Source organism: Ammospiza caudacuta, chromosome 3, assembly GCF_027887145.1.
Source record: "Ammospiza caudacuta isolate bAmmCau1 chromosome 3, bAmmCau1.pri, whole genome shotgun sequence".
Taxonomy (NCBI): domain Eukaryota; kingdom Metazoa; phylum Chordata; class Aves; order Passeriformes; family Passerellidae; genus Ammospiza; species Ammospiza caudacuta.
Genome location: NC_080595.1, coordinates 4,080,738 through 4,100,018, shown reverse-complemented (window position 1 = coordinate 4,100,018; position 19,281 = coordinate 4,080,738). Strand labels below are relative to the sequence as shown.

Here is a 19,281-nt window from a genome sequence, read left to right as displayed (position 1 = left end):
AAGCTGCTCCTTTGGCCTGTCGTGTTTGTTTTCACCCCTGACCTTGCAGAGCTCAGGAACATTTCCATTTGCCGTGTTCATGTACAGCCTCAGCTTCTCAGAGAATGACTTATTGATTTTAATAATGCCTTTTACCCTGCTGTTTTGGTATGTTGGCTTCCCCTCTGCAGCCCTTGCTCCAAAATTTGTTTGTTTTCCTAGTTTCCATGCCGCCTGCAGGAATTTTGCTCTTTTGACTTCCCACATGGGTGTTTGTTGTATATATTCTGTATAGGAAACATTCCTGTATGTTGCACAGAGATACTCCAGAAACACTCCAGTGCAAGAAGAAAATGTGACCCCTCCAGAGGAGGTGGTCACAGGTTCAGATGTTTCTGGAGTGGCACTGGCAGCATTTAAACCTTGAGGTGCCTGTGTAACTTCCATGGCTCTGGTTTCAGAATTTAACAGCATAAATATGTTGTTTTTGTCAACCCAGCTGGCAGGCTGCTCCATTTGAAAGCCTTTCTGTGTGCTTGTTCAGGTGTATGGATGGGGATGGGCCATGTCTTTGCTTTGGGGGTTTTTGTGGACCTGCAGAAGTTTTAGTGGGTGTCTTAAGGGTTGGGGGGAGAGGAAAAAAAACCATGTTTTATTTACAGCAATGCAATGAAGTGCAGCACAGTGTGTTTGCAGGGCAGGGGCTGCTGGAGTGCTTAGCTGAGAGCTGCACATTTTGAATGTTTATCCTGTTTGAGTATAAATGTACTTTGTGGTTAGGTAGAAGTTACAAAAATACTATGAACATTAAAAAATACTAATTATCCAGATGCATTTCTGTGAGGGAGCAGGGATGCAGAGTGCTGATGTTGCTTCTGGGACGATTGGGATTCTGGAGCAGAAAGCAAAATAATTTTTCTCATGAGAAAGCATTTGACTGACACAGTGAAGGTGTTTGCAAACAAAACCTGGAGCTCACCTGGTTCCAGTATTTTGGTCTGCAGGAAGTATTGCTGTGTCTTGGTCCCTCAGTCAGTATCAAGGAGAATGCTGAGATAGCAGAGAATAAATCAGGGGATGCCTTCAGTGCTACCTTGTCATGTTTCTGTGACATATTTGCAGTTTTTTCTACTGAGCAAATACACACAGTAAGTGTGAGACTTTAAGGAGTTAATTTTGAGGTCACTTGAAAAAATTACTTGTTCAATGCACATAATCAATATAAAACAGGATTTCATATCTTTTCCCATGCAAAAATTACAAAAGCTGTTGTAATGCCCTTCAAATTTGCTTTGGCAACTCTAACCCAACCCTGTTTTATTAAACAGCTCTCTTTCCTCCTAATATATACAGAAATGTTTGCTGTATAAACATCTTAACTAGACATCTGCTTTTCCCCAGATCTAGAGCACAGTTAACTTTTTGCCCTATTCACTGAGGCTGATCACTTTTTTCTGCTGGCCAGATGAAATAAAGTTGGGTTTTGTAGCAGATGCAGCCCAGTTGAGCTTTGCATGACGCAGGTGTTCCCCCAGCTGGGAAGTGTGGAATTGTGCCATTTTGCTGAGATGATGGGGAGGTTTAGATATGTGAGGGCGTTAAAAATAATTCTCTATGTTAACAGTGGGCTTTGTCCCTGGTGGGCTCCATATGCTCAACAGCTGACTGGGGCAGCAGCTGTTCTATATTTTATTAGGAGACTTATGAAGTTAGAAACATGGATGATCATTCAAAACACAAGCAACTCTTTGCAGCTATGGAAACGGGGTTCAACAACAAACTTGCATTTGTGAGCCTTCCAAGTAAAATAATCCCACTGCACTGTGTTCAGGTGGTCCTGGGGAAGTGAATGAACTTGCATTTTGATTTCCTTAAATTCTGTTAACTCATCCCATTTTTTCCTCTCTTTTCTCCCTGTTTTGTTTCTGAGAAGATACTAAACTTTGCATGTGATCCTGATTTAGATTCTTCTCCAACATTGACAGATTTATATGAGAATCCTTCCTGGAGAGTGCTCTTGGTAATGGTCATGGCAGTGGGATACAGAGAAGGCTGAGCAAACACTCTGCTCTCATAACTTCTTGGGATTTTAGTGTCTCTTATAATCCAAGTAGCTTTTCAAACTCTTGTTGTGTGTTTGCTGCACTTCTGTACAATTTGTAGGGAGCAGGTGAAGCTTTGCTTGCCTGGAGAACTGGAGGACCTGTAGGTTTCTCTCCTAAAAACATGCAGGGTTTTTGGTGTGCAAAAGCTCTCCTGGTTCAGGCTCTGAACCATCTTCTCATTCTGACTGTGGGCTCCTTTCAGGCTCAGTCAAGTACCCCACCCCTACCCAAAACAAAACCAGCCACCCCCTGACAGTTTCTGCTCAGCTCCTGTTTTGCTTTGGAGGGGCTGCTGTTATTCCAGCTCCGGGCTCATGGAAGTGCTGCCCACGCCCAGTGACCACCTTCAGGCTGAACCAGCCTGCAGAACAGTGACCCATGGCTGCATCTGCCCTCCTGAGCTGTGACAGCCTCTGACTTGGCCACTTTGGGCTCTCAGTGATCTGCTGGGCACCTGGATATTGCAAACAGACAGGGAGCAGGGCAGTGGTGTGTAAATAAAATGGACTGAGCCAAGAATCCTGCACAGTGAGGTGTGCAGGCTGAGCATGACTTGGACACATGTGTGAGGTGCAACTGCCTCTGCTGCTCCTACCCTTTGAGAGGTGTAGAAATATTTTTATATAAAGTGTTCAAGTTTGGGTTACTGTCAGATGAGCAGAGTTTTAAAACGAAGGCTTAAAAGGGCTGTTGGTAAAACTGATATAAAAAGTGGTACAGAATATCCTTGGGACAGATCTTGGCAGCTTGGAGACTTCAGGGATGATTTGTGGGTTCCTTAATTTGCTCCAGGGACCAGCCTGGTGCCCTTCAAGTTCTGGGCCCTTAAGGAGGCAAAGCCACTTGAGCCTCCTCTGGGCACCTCTCAAGAGAATTGCCCACAAAAGCACCAAAACTGATTTTCTTGGACTGGGCAATGCTGAATTGCACAATTTGGAAGTTAAAAGTTGGTGTAAAAGAACAGTGCTGATGTTGGGGGTGGAAGGGTGTGCCTGAGAGGCAGCACAGCTCATGAGGGCAGTCTACATGGAGAGACAAAGTTGATTAAAGGATGTGTAGAGGTGAGCATTTGCCATGGGAGTTGCATGCAGGAGGCTGGAGGCAGCTTGCTCAGTGCTTGTGTGGAAGGAGGAGCTGCCTTTCAGACTGAGTGGGCTTGGAGCCATTAATGGGGAGGAAGGTGCTCCCTGCAAGCCAAACTCTGTCACAGACTTTTCACCATGGCAAACCCCAGTTAAATGCCACTACAGAGCAACTGGACTTGTCCTGGGGAGCGCCTCCCTGCTGGAAGGGATGAGGAGTGCTGGGGGTCTCACCCCACTGCTTTGGGCCCCAGGCAGAGAATGTGACCCAGCACCAGCACCATTTCCTGGCCTGTGCTGCAGCCACGTGCTCTGAGCCTTTTGGCAGATGAAATGTTTGTTTAAAGCCACAAATGACTTCCTGCAGGAATGATCATTGGATAATGGGGTCCTGCTCTGCAGTCTGCCCAGGCAGGGGGATGTGTTGCCCTCAGCCACAGTGGTTGTGGCCTGCTCAAAGTTTTGCTCTGAACTTTTGCTGTCAGTAAAACTAAATCTCAATAGGCAGCAGGCTCGTTCTTCTACAAAGGAATTGTGTTGTGAGTCTTCCAAGAACTCATCCTGTACAGGCTGAGATCTGGATCCCCCTGACTGTTCAGACCTCAACACGGCTTTGCCAACTCCCACAGTATGTGACAATAACAGCAGTAGTAACAAGCTACCTCTAAAGAGACCAAATACAATATGGTAAGATCTTTATTAAAAATTTTGTACATCAAAGGATTAACTACTACATTTTAAACAAGAAATAAGATTTTACATATTACAAAAGATGTTATTAGTTCTTGAATTAGAAATAAATTTTATGAACACTGTACATGATACATCTGAGTTGTAAGAGCAAGAACAGGACTGAGTGCTTGAAAATGATATAACTTAATAAGAAAATGCACTCAATTCTTAGTATACAACATAATATTTCTGGAAAATAATATGTTAACTTCAGTCTGAAAATGCTGCCTCCTTCTGAGCAGTAACTACCAACAGTGTTCTCATGGACATTTGTGCCCTGCCTGGTGATTTCCCATTTGGAGTTTCTTTGTTGGGGATATTTTCTTCCTATGGTCTATTTTTCTTGGAGAGAGCGTAATGTTATTCCATGGTATGGTTAACACAATCTGCATACAAAAACCTGATGCAAAGCATTTCTCACAATGTCACTTTACCTCCAACCCAGATTAGAAAATCCAACTGTGATAGCACATAAATGTCTACAGAAATAGATTTTTATTTACTGTTGCCTTTTGTTACAAAGTAGTTAAAAATAAGAAATATATTTTAGCTTATCGGATAACTGTTACTTTGTGTATCATTCGTACTACATAATTTTTTTCTTTTTTGAGATTCAGTGTAGCTGCATTAGAATTTAAAATAAAAACAAAACAGAAGATCACTTTTAAATTGCATGACCTATTTGGCTAGGAAGGGTGTGTGAAGCTTTACAGGATAGTATGAACATACAGTTCTCATATAAAAGCATAGTATGTATCTAGTCCAAGGAAGGTAATAAAAAAAGATTTAAATCTTTATACAGAAAGTGACAATGCCCATGTTATACTATGGAACACATCTACTAATTCGGAATTACAGGTGTAACGTGCGAATAACAGATCAACTTACTAAACAAGTTCTTTTAAAAAAGAGAGCAAAAATCTATAAATAACAATAGTGCTTTGTTTTGGGTACTATTCTTTGGTGCGGGGTGGCTGCGGGCGCTAGAAGGCGTAGGGGCCCACGATGATGGTTAGCCGCAGCACCGAGCTCGTGCGGTAGTTCAGGCTGTTCACTGTCAGCATCTCCAGGTCCACGATGTGCTCCCTGGGGCCCGACAGCGACTTCACCAGCACCAGCATGGCGCTCACCGTGCTGGTTTGCTGCAACAACAACAGCACAGCCCGGCTCAGCCCAGCCCACAGCAACTCCTGCTGCTGTGCCACGGCTCCGTGCGGTGCCCCCTCCCTCACGGCTCTGCCTCAGCACAGGCCTGCACCAGGCAAGGGCACTTTTAACACTTCCAAAGGGCCATGGCTAATCTCATACCTGGCTGTGCTGCAGGGAAAGCTCCACCTGACTGAGCCCCACAGGAATAAACTGTGCTGCAAAATCTGTTCCTGGTTATGCTGACTACCCCAGAGGATGTGGGAAGTGGTAATCTATCCCAAGATGGTTTTTGTTTTAACTCCATCTACCAGGTTTTAAAATGGAGAACAAGTGAAACAAGAGCTCTAATGTCTTTAACAGTGAGGTAGTTTGTTTAGTGGAGGGAAACTCAAAACTCTGTCTTGTGGCTCATGCTCCAGAAGTTGTGCTGTCCTTGTAAACACTAGGAGTTTTTGTTACTGGTGTGTGCCTATTGCTATCCCCATCTTGTTTTGCTTCAAAGCTCTTTTCCCAATCTGGTGTTATGCTGTTGGTTTGTCCAACAGTTTTGCCTTTTCCAGATGGGTCAGCTCCATCTCTCTCTTTGCCTACCACAAATATTTTCTTCCCATGTCATGTGAGTTGGGTGCTCAGATGAATCCAACCCATCTGCTGCATCCAGGAGCCAGCTCAGCATTTTACTACAACAGTAGGACTAACTTCCAAGTAAGCTTTTGTTTACCACAGTCCCCTGGCAGGATAAACAGGTGCTTCCTTATTTAAGGCCTGTGATTTCTTGTTGGGTGGCAACAGGAGGTGAGAACTCCAAGGGTCAGTCTGAGGGCCACACTGGGGTCTAACCCAAGTGGGACCTGCAGTGATCTTGTTTTTATTTTAAGCAAGTAGCTGTTTGTATTTTGGGGGTAGTTAGGGGGTTTTGATGTGTAACCTGTAATCCAGTGTTTTCCCCTGGATTTGTTATGTCACAACAAATGATATGTGGATGAGTAGTTCCCTATTCCCACCTTGGGTAAATGTGGTGTAAATGGCAATACCACAACTTGGTACACTTGCTGTACTATCAAAAGCCCATAATCTCCTGATTGGAAGGAAAATAATCAAACATGAAAACCTCCCAATTACTGTATTTCTGATAGAAGGTTTTTGTGCTGAATCTGTTTTAGTGAGTGTAAAGCCATATATGAAGGAAGGATTTCCCAGGAATTTGTAAATATTATAGGCGTTCAGGAAAATGAGATTTCTTCCCAAAAACCCCAAAAACATCTGCTTAGAAAGCAGATATTCTAGATGCTTCCATTCATGTGTATCTACTTGAATGTATCCCACTAACAGGAAATACTGCTATCCCAAGTATTTTGAACTTCCTTGGTTTTTCCTATGGGAAATGAAGGTTTAATCATGTCTCAACAGCACTGTAAGTTGCCCTGAGCTTAGCTTGGGATGGGGCACGGATTTCTAGAATGCTGTTATTGATTTCTTATTTTGTAAAATAAGAATTGTAATTCATGTAACTGTAAAAGGAATCTTTCTATAATTATGTCCTAGATTTATCTGTGTCCTCAGATTTATCTGACATGTTGGTACAGAGAGGGGAAGGCAGGGAGTTATTTTGTGTGACTCTGACATGGCTGTCCCAGGATTACTAAATATTCCTGAGAGTTGGAGTCACCATTTAGGGTTTTCAGGTAGAAGAGTTAAAGGCTTGTTAAAAACTGGAAACAGAGCACACTTGGTAAGGAAGCAGCAAAAGCTGCTGAACTTAGGGGTGTTGTGGAAGCCTTCTGGGGACCTTTGGGGTTGTCACAAGGATGGGGCAGTGTGGAGGCAGGGTCTGAGTGCCCCCAGGACTCACCCTCAGGTAGAACTCTCCGTTCTCATTGCCAGACTTGATCCTGAAGGTGTTGATGGTGTTGGGGTAGATGCTGGTGGCCTGGATCTGGAAGATGTCGGAGGGCACGGTCCTGTCGGAGCGGATGCTCATGTACTTGTACACCACCGAGTAGGGCAGCTCCCGGCAAATGGCGTTGGACACCGGGCACACGCAGCGGCTGCACACAGACAGGGGAGAGCACAGCAAAAGGCATTAAAACACAAAGTTCTCTTCATTCCTTCATGGCCCTTCTTCAGGATGAGCCTAAAACACAAGATTTCAGTTTTCCCTTACTTCTCCGAGGTAAGGATGTAGGGCTCTTGACAAGGATTTCTGGGGTAACAACGGAACCCTCCATGGTAATTCCAGCAGATTTCATCCTCTCTGCATTCATTAGTGGTCTCACACTCATTTATATCTAGGAGGAAGGAGATGCTGTGTCAAAGCAGATGGAAACAGGGTTGCTACAAAGGTACTACAAAAAAATCTGTTTGTCTGTTGAAACCCATCAGCTTTCCATGTCCTTGTGTTGTTTTCTGGGACCTGGCTATAAAGGTCTGCATTTCTCTGTGCAGAAGTGGAATAAACTTGCTTATTGGGTGTTAAGCAAGACTGAATGTTTTTAGCTGACTGGAGATGCACATTAATCATATATAATGCAACTGTGGAAGGGCTGTCAAGTTTATAATTAGCAAAGAATGATTTTACAGCCAAAGGTGTCCTGGAGACAGAGGAAAAAGGTCTCAAGGAAGAATTGTGATTGCCTGCCTTTTGTGGCTTCTCAGTTATTATAACCTGGGCTTCATGCTCTAAAGTGCTTCATTAATGGCTACATTTTCACCAAAATAGCTTTAGAAGAAATAGTGAAAACTCATGTATTGTGCAAAGTAGAGTTTCTTTTGCCTGAGAAAAGACCCCTGAAGGGAGGTGGAGACTGTGAGCCTTGCACTGCATTAATGCTCTATTTCCTGTCAGTGCCAGAGCCCCACTGTCTACCCACAAGGTCTCCTAAATTTCATACAGGCACAGAAAGGCTTTATCCAAATGTAATCTCTTGGAAGGCACAAATAGGTTTTTATATGCTTAAATCAACCATTCTGCAATGCTCAGTGTCAGCTGTTGTTCTTCAGAAGGAAAAGAAGTTAAGCAGGATTTTGTAAGACAAATTCTCATAAAGAAGAGTTATTTTCTCATGTTTTCTGGCCCTAATTATCACACCTCTTTATTTCTAAAAATATTTTCTGTTCAGCCTGGTTCTGCATTACAGAAGCAATAGTTCTTGCACTTAGAATATTGCAGAACAGTGTATTCTAAAAAGATGCAGAGACTTTTAGCATCACTGAGAAAAAACCACAAACTTGAAAATCCTAGCATTTGGTGGCACCTGGCCAGAATGTTTATTTTTCTACACACAAATTATCTAAGCTGCTGAAGGCTTGCATTTTTTTCTCCTTTATCAGAAGAAACATATCTTTAATTTTTACTGTGACTGGATTTAGGAATCTCTCTGAAAAGAAACATGATATAAATCCATGTTTCATGACCTGGATTTATTCAGGGATGTTGATCTCAAATTTAGAGCCACTACCTTGACATCCAAGCCAAGCTTTACCTGAGGGCTGCAAAAACTGAAATTTTGTCTTAGGAATCCAAAGGACTTGGAGTTTGAGCTAAAGGATTCAAATGAGATTAAAAGATATTTAATGAATCATCAAGTGCTTTATCAACATATCTTCTGCTATCACCACAGTAATCCTGTCAGGCAGTACAACCATTTATCCAGCAATCACCCTTAGCCTGAAGTGGTGTAAAAAACTCAGGGCTGAGCCTGCCAAGGGGAGGGCACTTACCTTGGCATGTCCTGCCTCCTACTACCTGGTACCCTTCAGGGCACACGCAGGAGAACTTCCCTGGCTCGTTGACACACTGGTACTGACATAAGTAACTTGAGGTTCTGCATTCGTCAGTGTCTGCAGAGAGCAAAAGAGCTTTGTGTTATTGGCTTTTGAAATTTACCTTGTTGCAGAACTAAATGTAATAGCTTAATGCTTGGGGAAAAAAGTATCTAAAAAGAGCTATCCAAAAGCTGAAATGTGCTGCTTAATACTTTGAGAATGGAAGGGTTAGCTCTGCTGGGATTTTGTCAGTAACCCTCCAAAAGAAGTTTGGATTTGAGGAAGCAGAAGCTAAATTAGACTTCAGAACAGATTTGGGAAAATAACTCTTGAAATTGTGTATACTTGCAGTATTCCAAAATGTGATGACTTTGAGGAAAAAACCCACAGCTGTGAGATTAGTTAGTAAGGCAAAAAATGTTGCCTTTGTACTTGTGCCCTACACTCATGGAGTAGCTCTCTGGGAAAGAGAGAAAGATTTTTTTTTTTTTTTTTTTTGCCTTCTAATAATAATCAGTGGATACCATTCCCCTGCTTCTTTATCCTTGTGTATCCATCAGTCCCTCGTGAGGGAGGCCTGGTGTGAAACAGAACTGAACAGTGCATGCCATCAACAGGAAATGAGTTTAAACCCATCAAGAGGAGGGCTTGGCTTGGCAAGCACAGACCTCCCTCCTCCTACCTCTGAGCTGAGCCCAGCTCTTGGGCTGGGCTCAGGGGTGTCCTTGTTCTGTTCCCTGCTCTGTTCAAATGGGATTAGGGTAAGCAGCTTGGTTAACCTATTATTATTATAATTATTAACCCAAGATTAGGTTAAACAGAGGGAGCATCTGTAGCAGCTCTCCCAGCTCACTGGGGAGGGCAGAGCTGAAGCAGGGACCTCTCTGCCTGCAAGGCTGGTAGAAAGGCTGTGGGCTCTAAGGGTGAGGTCATCATGTGTCCAAGAGGAGATTAGGGCACCCCTGTGGTGCCTCTGGCAGAGGAAATAAAGTGTTGATTGTGTAATTGTACAGGGGGCATGCTGTTTGTGTACACAGGCTGCAAAGCACCTCAAAAGCACACTTGTGGGCCCCTTAAATCAGGAATTGGAGGTTTTGTTTTCGGAGGAGCCTAACAACACACAAAATTGCCCTTGTTTTTGCTGTGCATTCCTTTCCAATTCATTTAATGATCATCAGCATTAGACCACCCACAATTCCAGGGAGTTTGTGCAATCAGGGTTCAGAAATCTTTCTTCCCACTTGGGATCTGAAGTGCAGGAATCTGTGTCCTGTTATGCACTTGCTATGGAGAGACCCATTCCTACCTGTACCTGAGAGCAGCTGCAGCTACTCAAGTGTAAATTAGCCTCCTTTGTACCATAAAAAATAAATATCCTTAGGGTTTTGACTACAAACTCTACCCACAGATTGTCTCCACTTCTATTCTGTCCCTTAGTTCACAGAAAGGCTTCAGTGCAAATAAAAACAACAAAATTTTCTTTTCCAAGACAAAGAAAAGTCTCACCTTCACAGTTGATTCTGTCACTGCTTAGCTCAAAGCCTGGATTGCACTGGCAAATGAAAGAACCCAGGATATTGTAGCACTGCTGTGCACATGGGTTGTTGGCATCACATTCATTTATGTCTGAAAGGAAAAAGGAGATATTTTTCTCATGTAGGTGGTAATTAGGCTTGGTGGATTAGTCCTTAGACTGGGCCTGTTGCTCAGCAGAAGCTCAGTTGGCTCTATCAATGTGGATCTGCAGACACTGGAGCAATGTTAGATCTGTGCTTTACATTCCATGTAAAAACCAGTATTTTTCCAGGAATGAGAGTTATTCTAATGTGTGATGAATTCTCCCAAAAATGTTTAATGTGGCTATTAAGCTGCACATTCCAGTGCCTTTTTTTCAGGTATGAAATGCCAAGTCTCTATAAATAATTGATATAAGGAACACATACTGATAAGACCTCTCAGCATGCAGTGGTTAAGATTTATTTGAGCTATTTATTACTCTGAAAATTTGTTCTTTTAAATTCCATTGCAATTATAACATGAGCCTTTGAGGCCAGTAGAGTTCTGCAGAGCTCTAAGGCCTAGACCATATTGGGGGAAGGTATTTTTCTGTGCTACATTTTCCATGGTGTTGCCCATCCCAAGAACATTTTGAGGACACTGGTATGAGAAGAGAAGCAATTTTTAATGGGAAGTTTATATAAGTCTAATCACCTCTGGAATCTATAGCCCTTGTTTGGCACAGACTGTTGATTAACTGCTGCTCCTGTCAGTCTGTGGATTTTAATGTTTTCCCTTTTATTTCCATCCTGAATATTTTCAATTCATGTTTGTGTTTATCAGATATCTCCATGAGCAGAGAGCAGTGCTTGGAGAAAAACCTTTGAGTTCATGGCTTATAAATGTCAGCAACACTGTAAATTTACAGATACACCTAAAAACTGACAAAGATGAGGCACTCAGAAAACTGCAGCCAGTGAAGAGGATATGAATTCTCTGCATAATCAACCTCCTAGTCCTGAAAATGAATGATAACAGGGAAAACTCATCACAAAGTCTTTTTTTTTTTTCCCTCTGAGTTAATTTCTGGCAGCATTGCAAAGGATGTACATCATTCCTCCTCCAATACTACCAGGAGGAATGAATTTGGTGACCAAAGCCCCAGTTCTGTTCGTTTCCCAAGAAATATTGACCCATTTTCAATAGAGGCAGAAGTCGTGACACAAATGTAAGAGCTACAGCTGTCAAGTGCTGCTGGGGCAGATGGGAGTTTGTCTTGATGCAGCAATCATCCATTCATAAATCTTCTCCTTAAGCTTTCCTCCCCTTTACCTGGTAGAAATGTGCCTGATGAGGCTGGAAAGCCAGGAGAGGGGGGTTTGGTCAAGTGCTGAGAGGATCCACCTTCCATTTGAGCCATGGAAAGGGACAAGGCAGTGACTTTTGTCACCTGGTTCTGTTGCGTCCATGGGCAAATTTTAAAATCCTGTGATTTGGTGAGAACCAAGCAATTCCTGTCTCAGTGCAGAGCTGTGCAGTGTGCCAGGGTGCTTGGTGAGGGTTGGCAATGCTTGGAAGGGATGGTGGAAGCTGGAAAACACAGCCTGATTTCTCTATGTATATAATACATAGAAAAATGTATTGTATAAAATACAAAACTATATAATATATAAAAGTATAGAGTTTACATACACGAAAAGAGCTGACCATCTCCATCACCAGTCTCTTGATTTTATAGCCATTCTCTTTGTGCTTCTGCAGACAGAGCTACCTTTTGTTATCACTCTCATCCTTCTAGAACAGATGTTATGATTTCAAACTGGACATCAGTCTTAAAGCTTTACTGTGCAGCTTCCCTTAGTATTTTATTTCTAAGGGCAACATCACAGCTGAAAGGTCACTCTTAGCAGCACTTGTTTCAATTTTTAACTTTTTCTAGATATTCAAATGTGTCCTAAAGGCTTTCTTTACCATGTGCTGAGGTAAATTACCTGTGATGGTGCTTGCAGGGATCTTAGGATGAAGGAAGAGATAAGAATGTTGACTCTATATTTTAGGAGGCTTGATTTATTATTTTATGATATATATTATATTAAAGCTATACTAAAAGAATAGAAGAAAGGATTTCAGCAGAAGACTGGCTAAGAATAGAAAGGGAATGATAGCAGAGGCTTGTGACTGAGACAGTCCAGACAGCTGGGCTGTGATTGGCCATTAATTAGAAATAACCATGAGACCAATTACAGATCCACCTGTTGCATTCCACAGCAGCAGATAATCATTGTTTACATTTTGTTCCTGAGGCCTCTCAGCTTCTCAGGAGGAAAAATCCTAAGGAAAGGATTTTTCATAAAATGTGACTCTGAAAATTGCCCCTAACTGCAGAGGTGTAGGATTCCTTTAATTCCCAGTTCTGGCCTGTGTCGTGTGAACTGGGAATAATATCAGGAAATAATAAAGCAGAACTGAAAGAATAATTCAGTCTAGGATTAAATACTGAATATAAGGCTTTAGATATTCCTTGGAAATCTGCTATGCCAACAAAATAAGACATTCAAGAAAACTCTCAATTTTTCTCCACCCCTCCTGTAACTCTTGGCTGACTCGCAGAGGAGCCTCTCAGTGCTCAGTCTTTTCCTGGTTGGTGTTGCTTTCCTTTCAGTGTGTGCCTGGCAGGTGTGTGCTGGTGTCTGGGGGCTGTTGGGGAGTGCCCAGCAGTGCTTACCCACGCAGGTGTGGTTGTTGGATGCCAGCTGGAAGCCAGTGTTGCACTGGCAGTAGTAGGAGCCGGGCGTGTTCACGCAGCGGTGGTGGCAGTACGGGGGCAGGGTGCACTCGTCGATGTCTGGGGCACCGAAAACACTGGTTAGTTCACATGGAAGCACAGCACCTCCCTGCTGTTCTTGTGTCTGAGGAAAGTTAATTGCACTTAGTTAAAAGCAAGAGGAAAGCTTATGTGAGCTGGGCACTGCTTCCCTGGATATTACAAGATACACTTGAACTTTTCCTGTAGGTGACTGTTTTGTAACAAGCTTTTATGCTCCTTGTCTTCACTGTGCATTCCAACTTTATTTTATTGACTCAGTCCTGCAGTAGTGCTTGGTCTGGTTTATTTTGTGGAGGTAAAACTCAGTGTTTTGTTCAGCTTTCTCTGATCCCTCAGGATCAGGCACGGTGCTCACCAACACAGCCAATGTGGCTTGGAGCTCATTTTCCCAAAAACTCGCATGCAGCACTCCTGGCACGTACTAAATCTTTTCAGCTCCATTAGGAACAGTCCAGATTTTCTGTGCAAGTGCAGTGGAATGGCAAGGATAGAGAATTAATGGGCCTGAAAAGGAAACAGGTGATTGTGCTTCCACAGGGATCCCCAGACCCTGCCTTGCTCTCCAAGGGTTTCCCATTGCTCCCATTCCCCTGGCTGCCTGTCCTGGATCCCTTCCCACCCAGCAGCACACCTGGCTGTGCATCCCAGGCACTGAGAGCCTTGCACAGCCTCTCCTTGCAGGTCAGCCCTGCTTTTGAGGTGGAGCAGTCTGCCTTTCCAAGAGTCAGCATTCCTGCTGTGCATCCGAGCAGGGCTTTCACCTGCGTGCACCACCCCATTCCCTCACCCCTCTGCATTTTAAAAGGCTTCTGGAGGAGACAGTGGCTCTGGCTTTGCCTGGAAAACATGCTTTATTATTCCATTTTTGTGTGTGTGGTGGCTGCCTTGAGCTCTGGTAGCTGGAGCTCGGTGAAGAAACCCAACGCTGTGCTCTGGGCTTGTACACAGTGGGACATTTCAAAGGATCAACACTCACACAAATCAGAGCAGTATTCACTGGAACAAAGAAAGGCACTTCCCACATCCATGCCAGATCTTGCATTTCCTACCTCCAGCTGTTTCCACCATAGATGTGTTTAAAAAGAGGCCAAGATTTTTTTTTTTTAAATATAATGAGGACAGTGTTTGTTTTAATATCAAGTGAAAAAAATAATCTTTACAAGTTAACCCTTTCTTTGTCAAATCTAGGGCTGAACTTAGTGGAGTGTTTTGGATGATTCTGAATGAAAAGGCTTCTGCTGGAAAATTCCTGGCTATCCATACAGTAGCAATTGTCACTGGAACTCTTGTTGCAGAGAGAAATTTGGAAGTGGAAATGGAATAAATTAAGGAGGCACAGTAGATTTCCATGCTTGACTTTTACAGGACTAAGCTCTTATAAGTAACTTTAAAAAAATAGGATTCTACATATGAGCAATGCATTGGTACATTTATACACAAAAATGCTTTCAGGATTTGGCTCTTATTCAGTGGGAGTTTTCCTTGTGGGATTAGGCACAAGGGCAGATCTAAGGGCTGAGATTCATCTGATCAATTGGGCCAAATCTGTTTCAAGTGATGCTGGAAAACAATTCATTCTCCCTGCAGTCATGCATTTCAGAAAAGACTCATTTGGCAATATGTGAACAAGCAAATTAAAAAGAAAAAATTATAAAAAAAAGTCAGAAATTGTTAGTGAATTTAGATTAAAATCAACCAATTGTTAAAAATGTCTCTTTTTCTCCTTCTACCTTCAAGCCAAAATAGTCTGGAAAAATTTCTTTCAAATTTGAGAAACATTTCCTCCCATATGGAGAACCTCTATCAAGATCTGGCCCCAAGAACATTTTCTGGCTAAGTTGTTATAAAATCTCTAAAGACAGGCTTTATTCTGAAATGCTGACACTACTAACTGTTGGGATGTACTTGTAATTTAGGTCAGTGTGTAATATGTAACACAGGTGTTATTCTTGGTTTTGACCTAAATAGGAGAAGGGAAATTTCACTTTCCCAACCTCTTCATGGATGGATTTAGATGCACAAATGTGTTCACATTTAGGTATAAGGGTCTATCACTCCCATTTCTTCTCACTTCTGTCCTGTTTCCTGTCATTTAGGACTAAGGATCTTGATATCAGAAATACTGTTGCATGTCAGTAATATAATTTACCTGCTATATAGAAAATCCAAACAAACCCCAGATATTAAAAAAACAAATGCATGACCTTCCAACACTATTCATCTACCTACATTCCAAATTAGTCATCCTACTCCTGCACAGAGAACTGAGAGAAATCAGATACACCTGTGTTTACACCAATCTGACAGTTTGAGGCCTGATCTATGTCTCTTAGGAAAGAGATAAGAATATTGAAGTTATTCTAGGTGTGAACTAAAATCTTCTCAGTTTTTTACCTGTAGCCTTAGCAAGAAAAGAAGAGATTAAGAATAAAAAACTAAACAAAAAAAAAAAAAAAAAAAAAAAAGAATTTTAGAATTCTTATACACTTTGAAATGCAGGGTCCCTGGAAGAGGAAAAAACCCCAACCCCAAATGCTTTTCTCCTAAGCTGCATAAAATGCAGGCAGTGTATTAGAGGAGGCTGTCTCAAATATCACCTCCTCATGTGTAGATGTGAGTCTCTTCCTTCATAGTTGTTTTTATTATCTGACAAACCCAAGGCTTATGGCTGGAGTGGTTCTAAAAGTATTTTATCCATTGAAATGGTGATTAAAGAGTGTCAGATGCAGGGACAGGGGGATGGCACTCTGGTGTGATGTCCCCACCTGAGGCTGGGACAGGAGAGATGTGGTGCTTGCCCTGCACTTGGATTTAATTCCATGCCATGCTTGCATAGCTCCCAAGGGTGCCAACAGCTTGTCTTGGCATGGACAATAAGGCCTGGTGGTTTTAGAGGCTGCAGCTCTCCTGAACCTGCATTCAGAGCTTCCACCTCTGTCATTTGTGCTCAGGAAGCCAGTCCTGGAGCAGGGCTGGGGGAGGGAGAGCTGTGCCCCATGGACCTGGGGCTGAATCTCAGGGGAAAGTGCTTTGCTGCCATCAGGGACTCGTGGCAGTCTCTGGGACACTGGCAATGCCCCAACACAAACAATCACACAATGGGAACTATTAGCAGAACTCAGCTTGTGAACTCCAAGTGTTGATTATCCTTAAAATAGCTCCTCATCCCATGTTTTAGTGATTAATTACTGTGGTAAAGTGACTCTTCCATTACATTCTGAAGCCAGACAGCTGTTTCACACCACACATACCCATCTGCTTTATGACCAATGTGAAGTTTGTAACAGTGGGTAATGAAAGAAAATCATTGAATGGAAAGCAGCACTTACCCACACACTGCTCCCCTCGTTTCTGGTAGCCTGGAAGGCACTGGCAGCTGAAGGAGCCTCTTAAATTGACACACATTTGGTCAGCTCTGCAAGTGTGGGTTCCAGTTGCACATTCATCTATATCTTTATAAGAAAGAAAGTAAGTGCAATATTAGTCATTACATTTACTTAGAGTATTTCCACAGGCTAAATACTTTACACATCTTCAAGCTACCCATGAGTGCAAGCAGAAAAGTTCAGGTGCACTCCCAAGATGTCATCTCAACACTTGCAGCTATCAGGAATCTGGTAATGTTTAATTCTCATACACTGCCTTTGTAGATATTTTCAGATATGGCTATTTTAAACATTTGTTTGTCAAATACCATTAATATTTTGCACTTGTCAGTCTAGAATTTTCTGTGAACTTCTTGCAGCTTCATCATATTTGAATCATTTGCCTGTTTTGTTTTGCTTTGGTTTTTTTCCCACGCTGGTTGGATGTTTCATGCTGAATTACTCCAGAAAATTTCAGCAAATGTAGTTCAGCTCTTTCTCAAGGAGAAGAGGAGTTAGAAATATGTTGTTTTGCTGGTACTAAAAGGACTCTGCTGATCTCTTGCATGGTTCCCGTGCTCCATGCCTTGGACAGGGACTTGGAACTGGGAGTGTGGTGGCCTTCTCATCAGGAAGAGATCTGCCTCTTGTCATTCCCATGAAATTTCTCCTAATTCAGTCAATCTGTTCAAGTCTCTGGAAACAGTTGATGTGTGTTTGTATTTGCTCAGTACAGCTAAAACTGCAAGTTCTAGCCCGATGCTTTTCAGAGTAATTCAGGCAGCTTTTAGTTTGCACTCAATGCAGGTTTATACAAGTATAAAAACAGCATTTTCATTTTTGCCTGCTCATTATGACTGCTGGAGGTACTTAATTATAATTAAACTGCATGTGCTGACAAACGAATTACAATTTGCTTTCTCATCTGAACATCCAAAATGCTTGAGAGCTTTTTATTGTAACATGACACAGTACAGTGAGATGACTTTTGAATTTTGGCATTGTACACAATTTGGAGACTCTAGGCTGAATAAACAAATTCCTTAAAACTTATGATCTCTAGTTTACAAATCTCAGCTGACCTCTCTATTTGTATAGGCACTGGGGATGTTAGAACATCACCAGTGGCAGATTCTGGGTGGTGCTTTGGAAAAAATGATGGATTCTTTCTCATAACAAATGAAAACAATTTCAACCACAAGATTCAATAAAAAACAAACCATCAACAGTTTGAATTAATTCTCAATGTTTGCCCTCTCCCCAAATGTCCAAATATTTTCCATACATCTTCCCTTTATTCTATAGGGAAGTTAGGCTACTCTTTGCATTTCTCCCCAGTGTCAGTCCTGAAGCTGCTGTGCTGGTGCAGGATTTGCTGAGCTCACTGTTGTGTCCTGACACTGCAAAGCACATTCCCAGGTGTGAAGAAGACTTTTGGGTCTGGCTACCTCCTGCCACCCCAACACCAGGCAGCTCAGGGCAAGTCTTTGCAGGAAGCTCATGAGCTTTGTGCTCCTGGTTCCTACAAAAGCTGGAAATAAAATACTTGTACAATTCCAGTCCTTTTTGTTGTATACTGTGCTGGAACAAAGCAGATTTATTTGATCTTTAGGAGCTTCATATATGAGTAAATATGAAGTTGCCTTTTAAGATGGATTAGTTAAAATGCATTGGATAATAAGCTACTCAAGCTAAAATGATTCATAAATTTGCTTCTGTACTCATGGTTTTTGGCTGTTCCTGATGGTAAGTTCAGCTGGACAAAAAAACAATTATTGCCTGCTTGCTGTTTCCCCATGTGGAAACCCTTGGAGGGTTTTGATGTTCTGGCCAAGATGTGGGTTTGTGAAAGGTGTGGGGAGTGAGGCAGCCTCCTGCCTTCCCCAGGGAAGGTGGTAAGGTTGCCATGCTTGGAGTGGGTCTGCTCCCACCTGAGCAGGGAAATCCGTGCTGGCAGAGCAAGGCTGGTGGCCTGAAGGTTGTGTTTGAGGGAAACAGGGTGGGAGGAGAACAGCAGCACCTGGAAACATTTCAGTGCTGGCATCTCCAGTATTGCAGGAGTTACAGATGTGTCCTACTGCTGGGACTGATACAGGGGTGAGGAAGTGAGTGAGGATTTCTGTGCTGAAAGCAGAGCCAAATGTGGATTGTGTTGGTGCAATCCCAGAGCAGCCCAGCCCTTGTGGAGTATGGGAAGGAGCTCTGGTGGATTTAGCAGTGGTGCTGCAGCCCCAGCCCTTGTGGAGTATGGGAAGGAGCTCTGGAGCTGAGCAGTGGTGCTGCAGCTCTGCCTGTGAGCGAGGCCAGAGGAGGCTCCAGCTCTTGGCACTCAGTGTGACCCAGATCACTGTCCATTACAGAAATAGTCTGTTTCCAGCTGTCCAGAGAGTTACTGGAGAAAAGGAGGTGTGGGAGTCATCAGAGGGAAGCAACAGCAACATTGGAGTTACCTTGGCATGGGGCAGAGCAGCTCCATTTCTCTCTGATGGGGTAGAGGCAGAGTTATTTATTTACCAAGGCACACCTACTTCTCTGCCCATGGGAAATGGCACCATCCCACACTGGGGACTGGGGATTAATTTGGGATTCCCACAATTTGTTTGTGGCTCTTGAGTGGGCAGGTTGTCTATCTGCAGTTCTTCAGGGTCTGACCAAACTCAAGTTTCCAGATTGTTTTCCTAGTTACGTCCCCCCCTGTAGGGAAATCATTCACTCTCAGGTCTTTGTTCCATTGTTGATATCAGACTTTTCCAACCTGTGAAATTCCTAGATTTATCATG

At 42.8% G+C, this 19,281-nt stretch overlaps 1 protein-coding gene across 2 annotated transcripts in view; it reads right to left on the bottom strand.

Moving 5' to 3' along the window:
- Nucleotides 1-3,844: 3,844 nt before the first annotated feature.
- The window catches only part of EFEMP1 (EGF containing fibulin extracellular matrix protein 1), a 45,322-nt gene continuing 29,885 nt past the window's right edge, over nt 3,845-19,281 (bottom strand). For both annotated transcript variants that reach the window (XM_058801739.1, XM_058801740.1), the window contains exons 5-11: nt 16,466-16,588; nt 13,035-13,154; nt 10,319-10,438; nt 8,768-8,887; nt 7,212-7,335; nt 6,900-7,095; nt 3,845-5,040 (exon numbers count right to left, since the gene is read on the bottom strand). In XM_058801739.1, the coding sequence (XP_058657722.1) occupies nt 4,882-5,040; nt 6,900-7,095; nt 7,212-7,335; nt 8,768-8,887; nt 10,319-10,438; nt 13,035-13,154; nt 16,466-16,588 (962 nt within the window). In that variant the 3' untranslated portion in view covers nt 3,845-4,881. The remainder of the gene's footprint in view (nt 5,041-6,899; nt 7,096-7,211; nt 7,336-8,767; nt 8,888-10,318; nt 10,439-13,034; nt 13,155-16,465; nt 16,589-19,281) is intronic.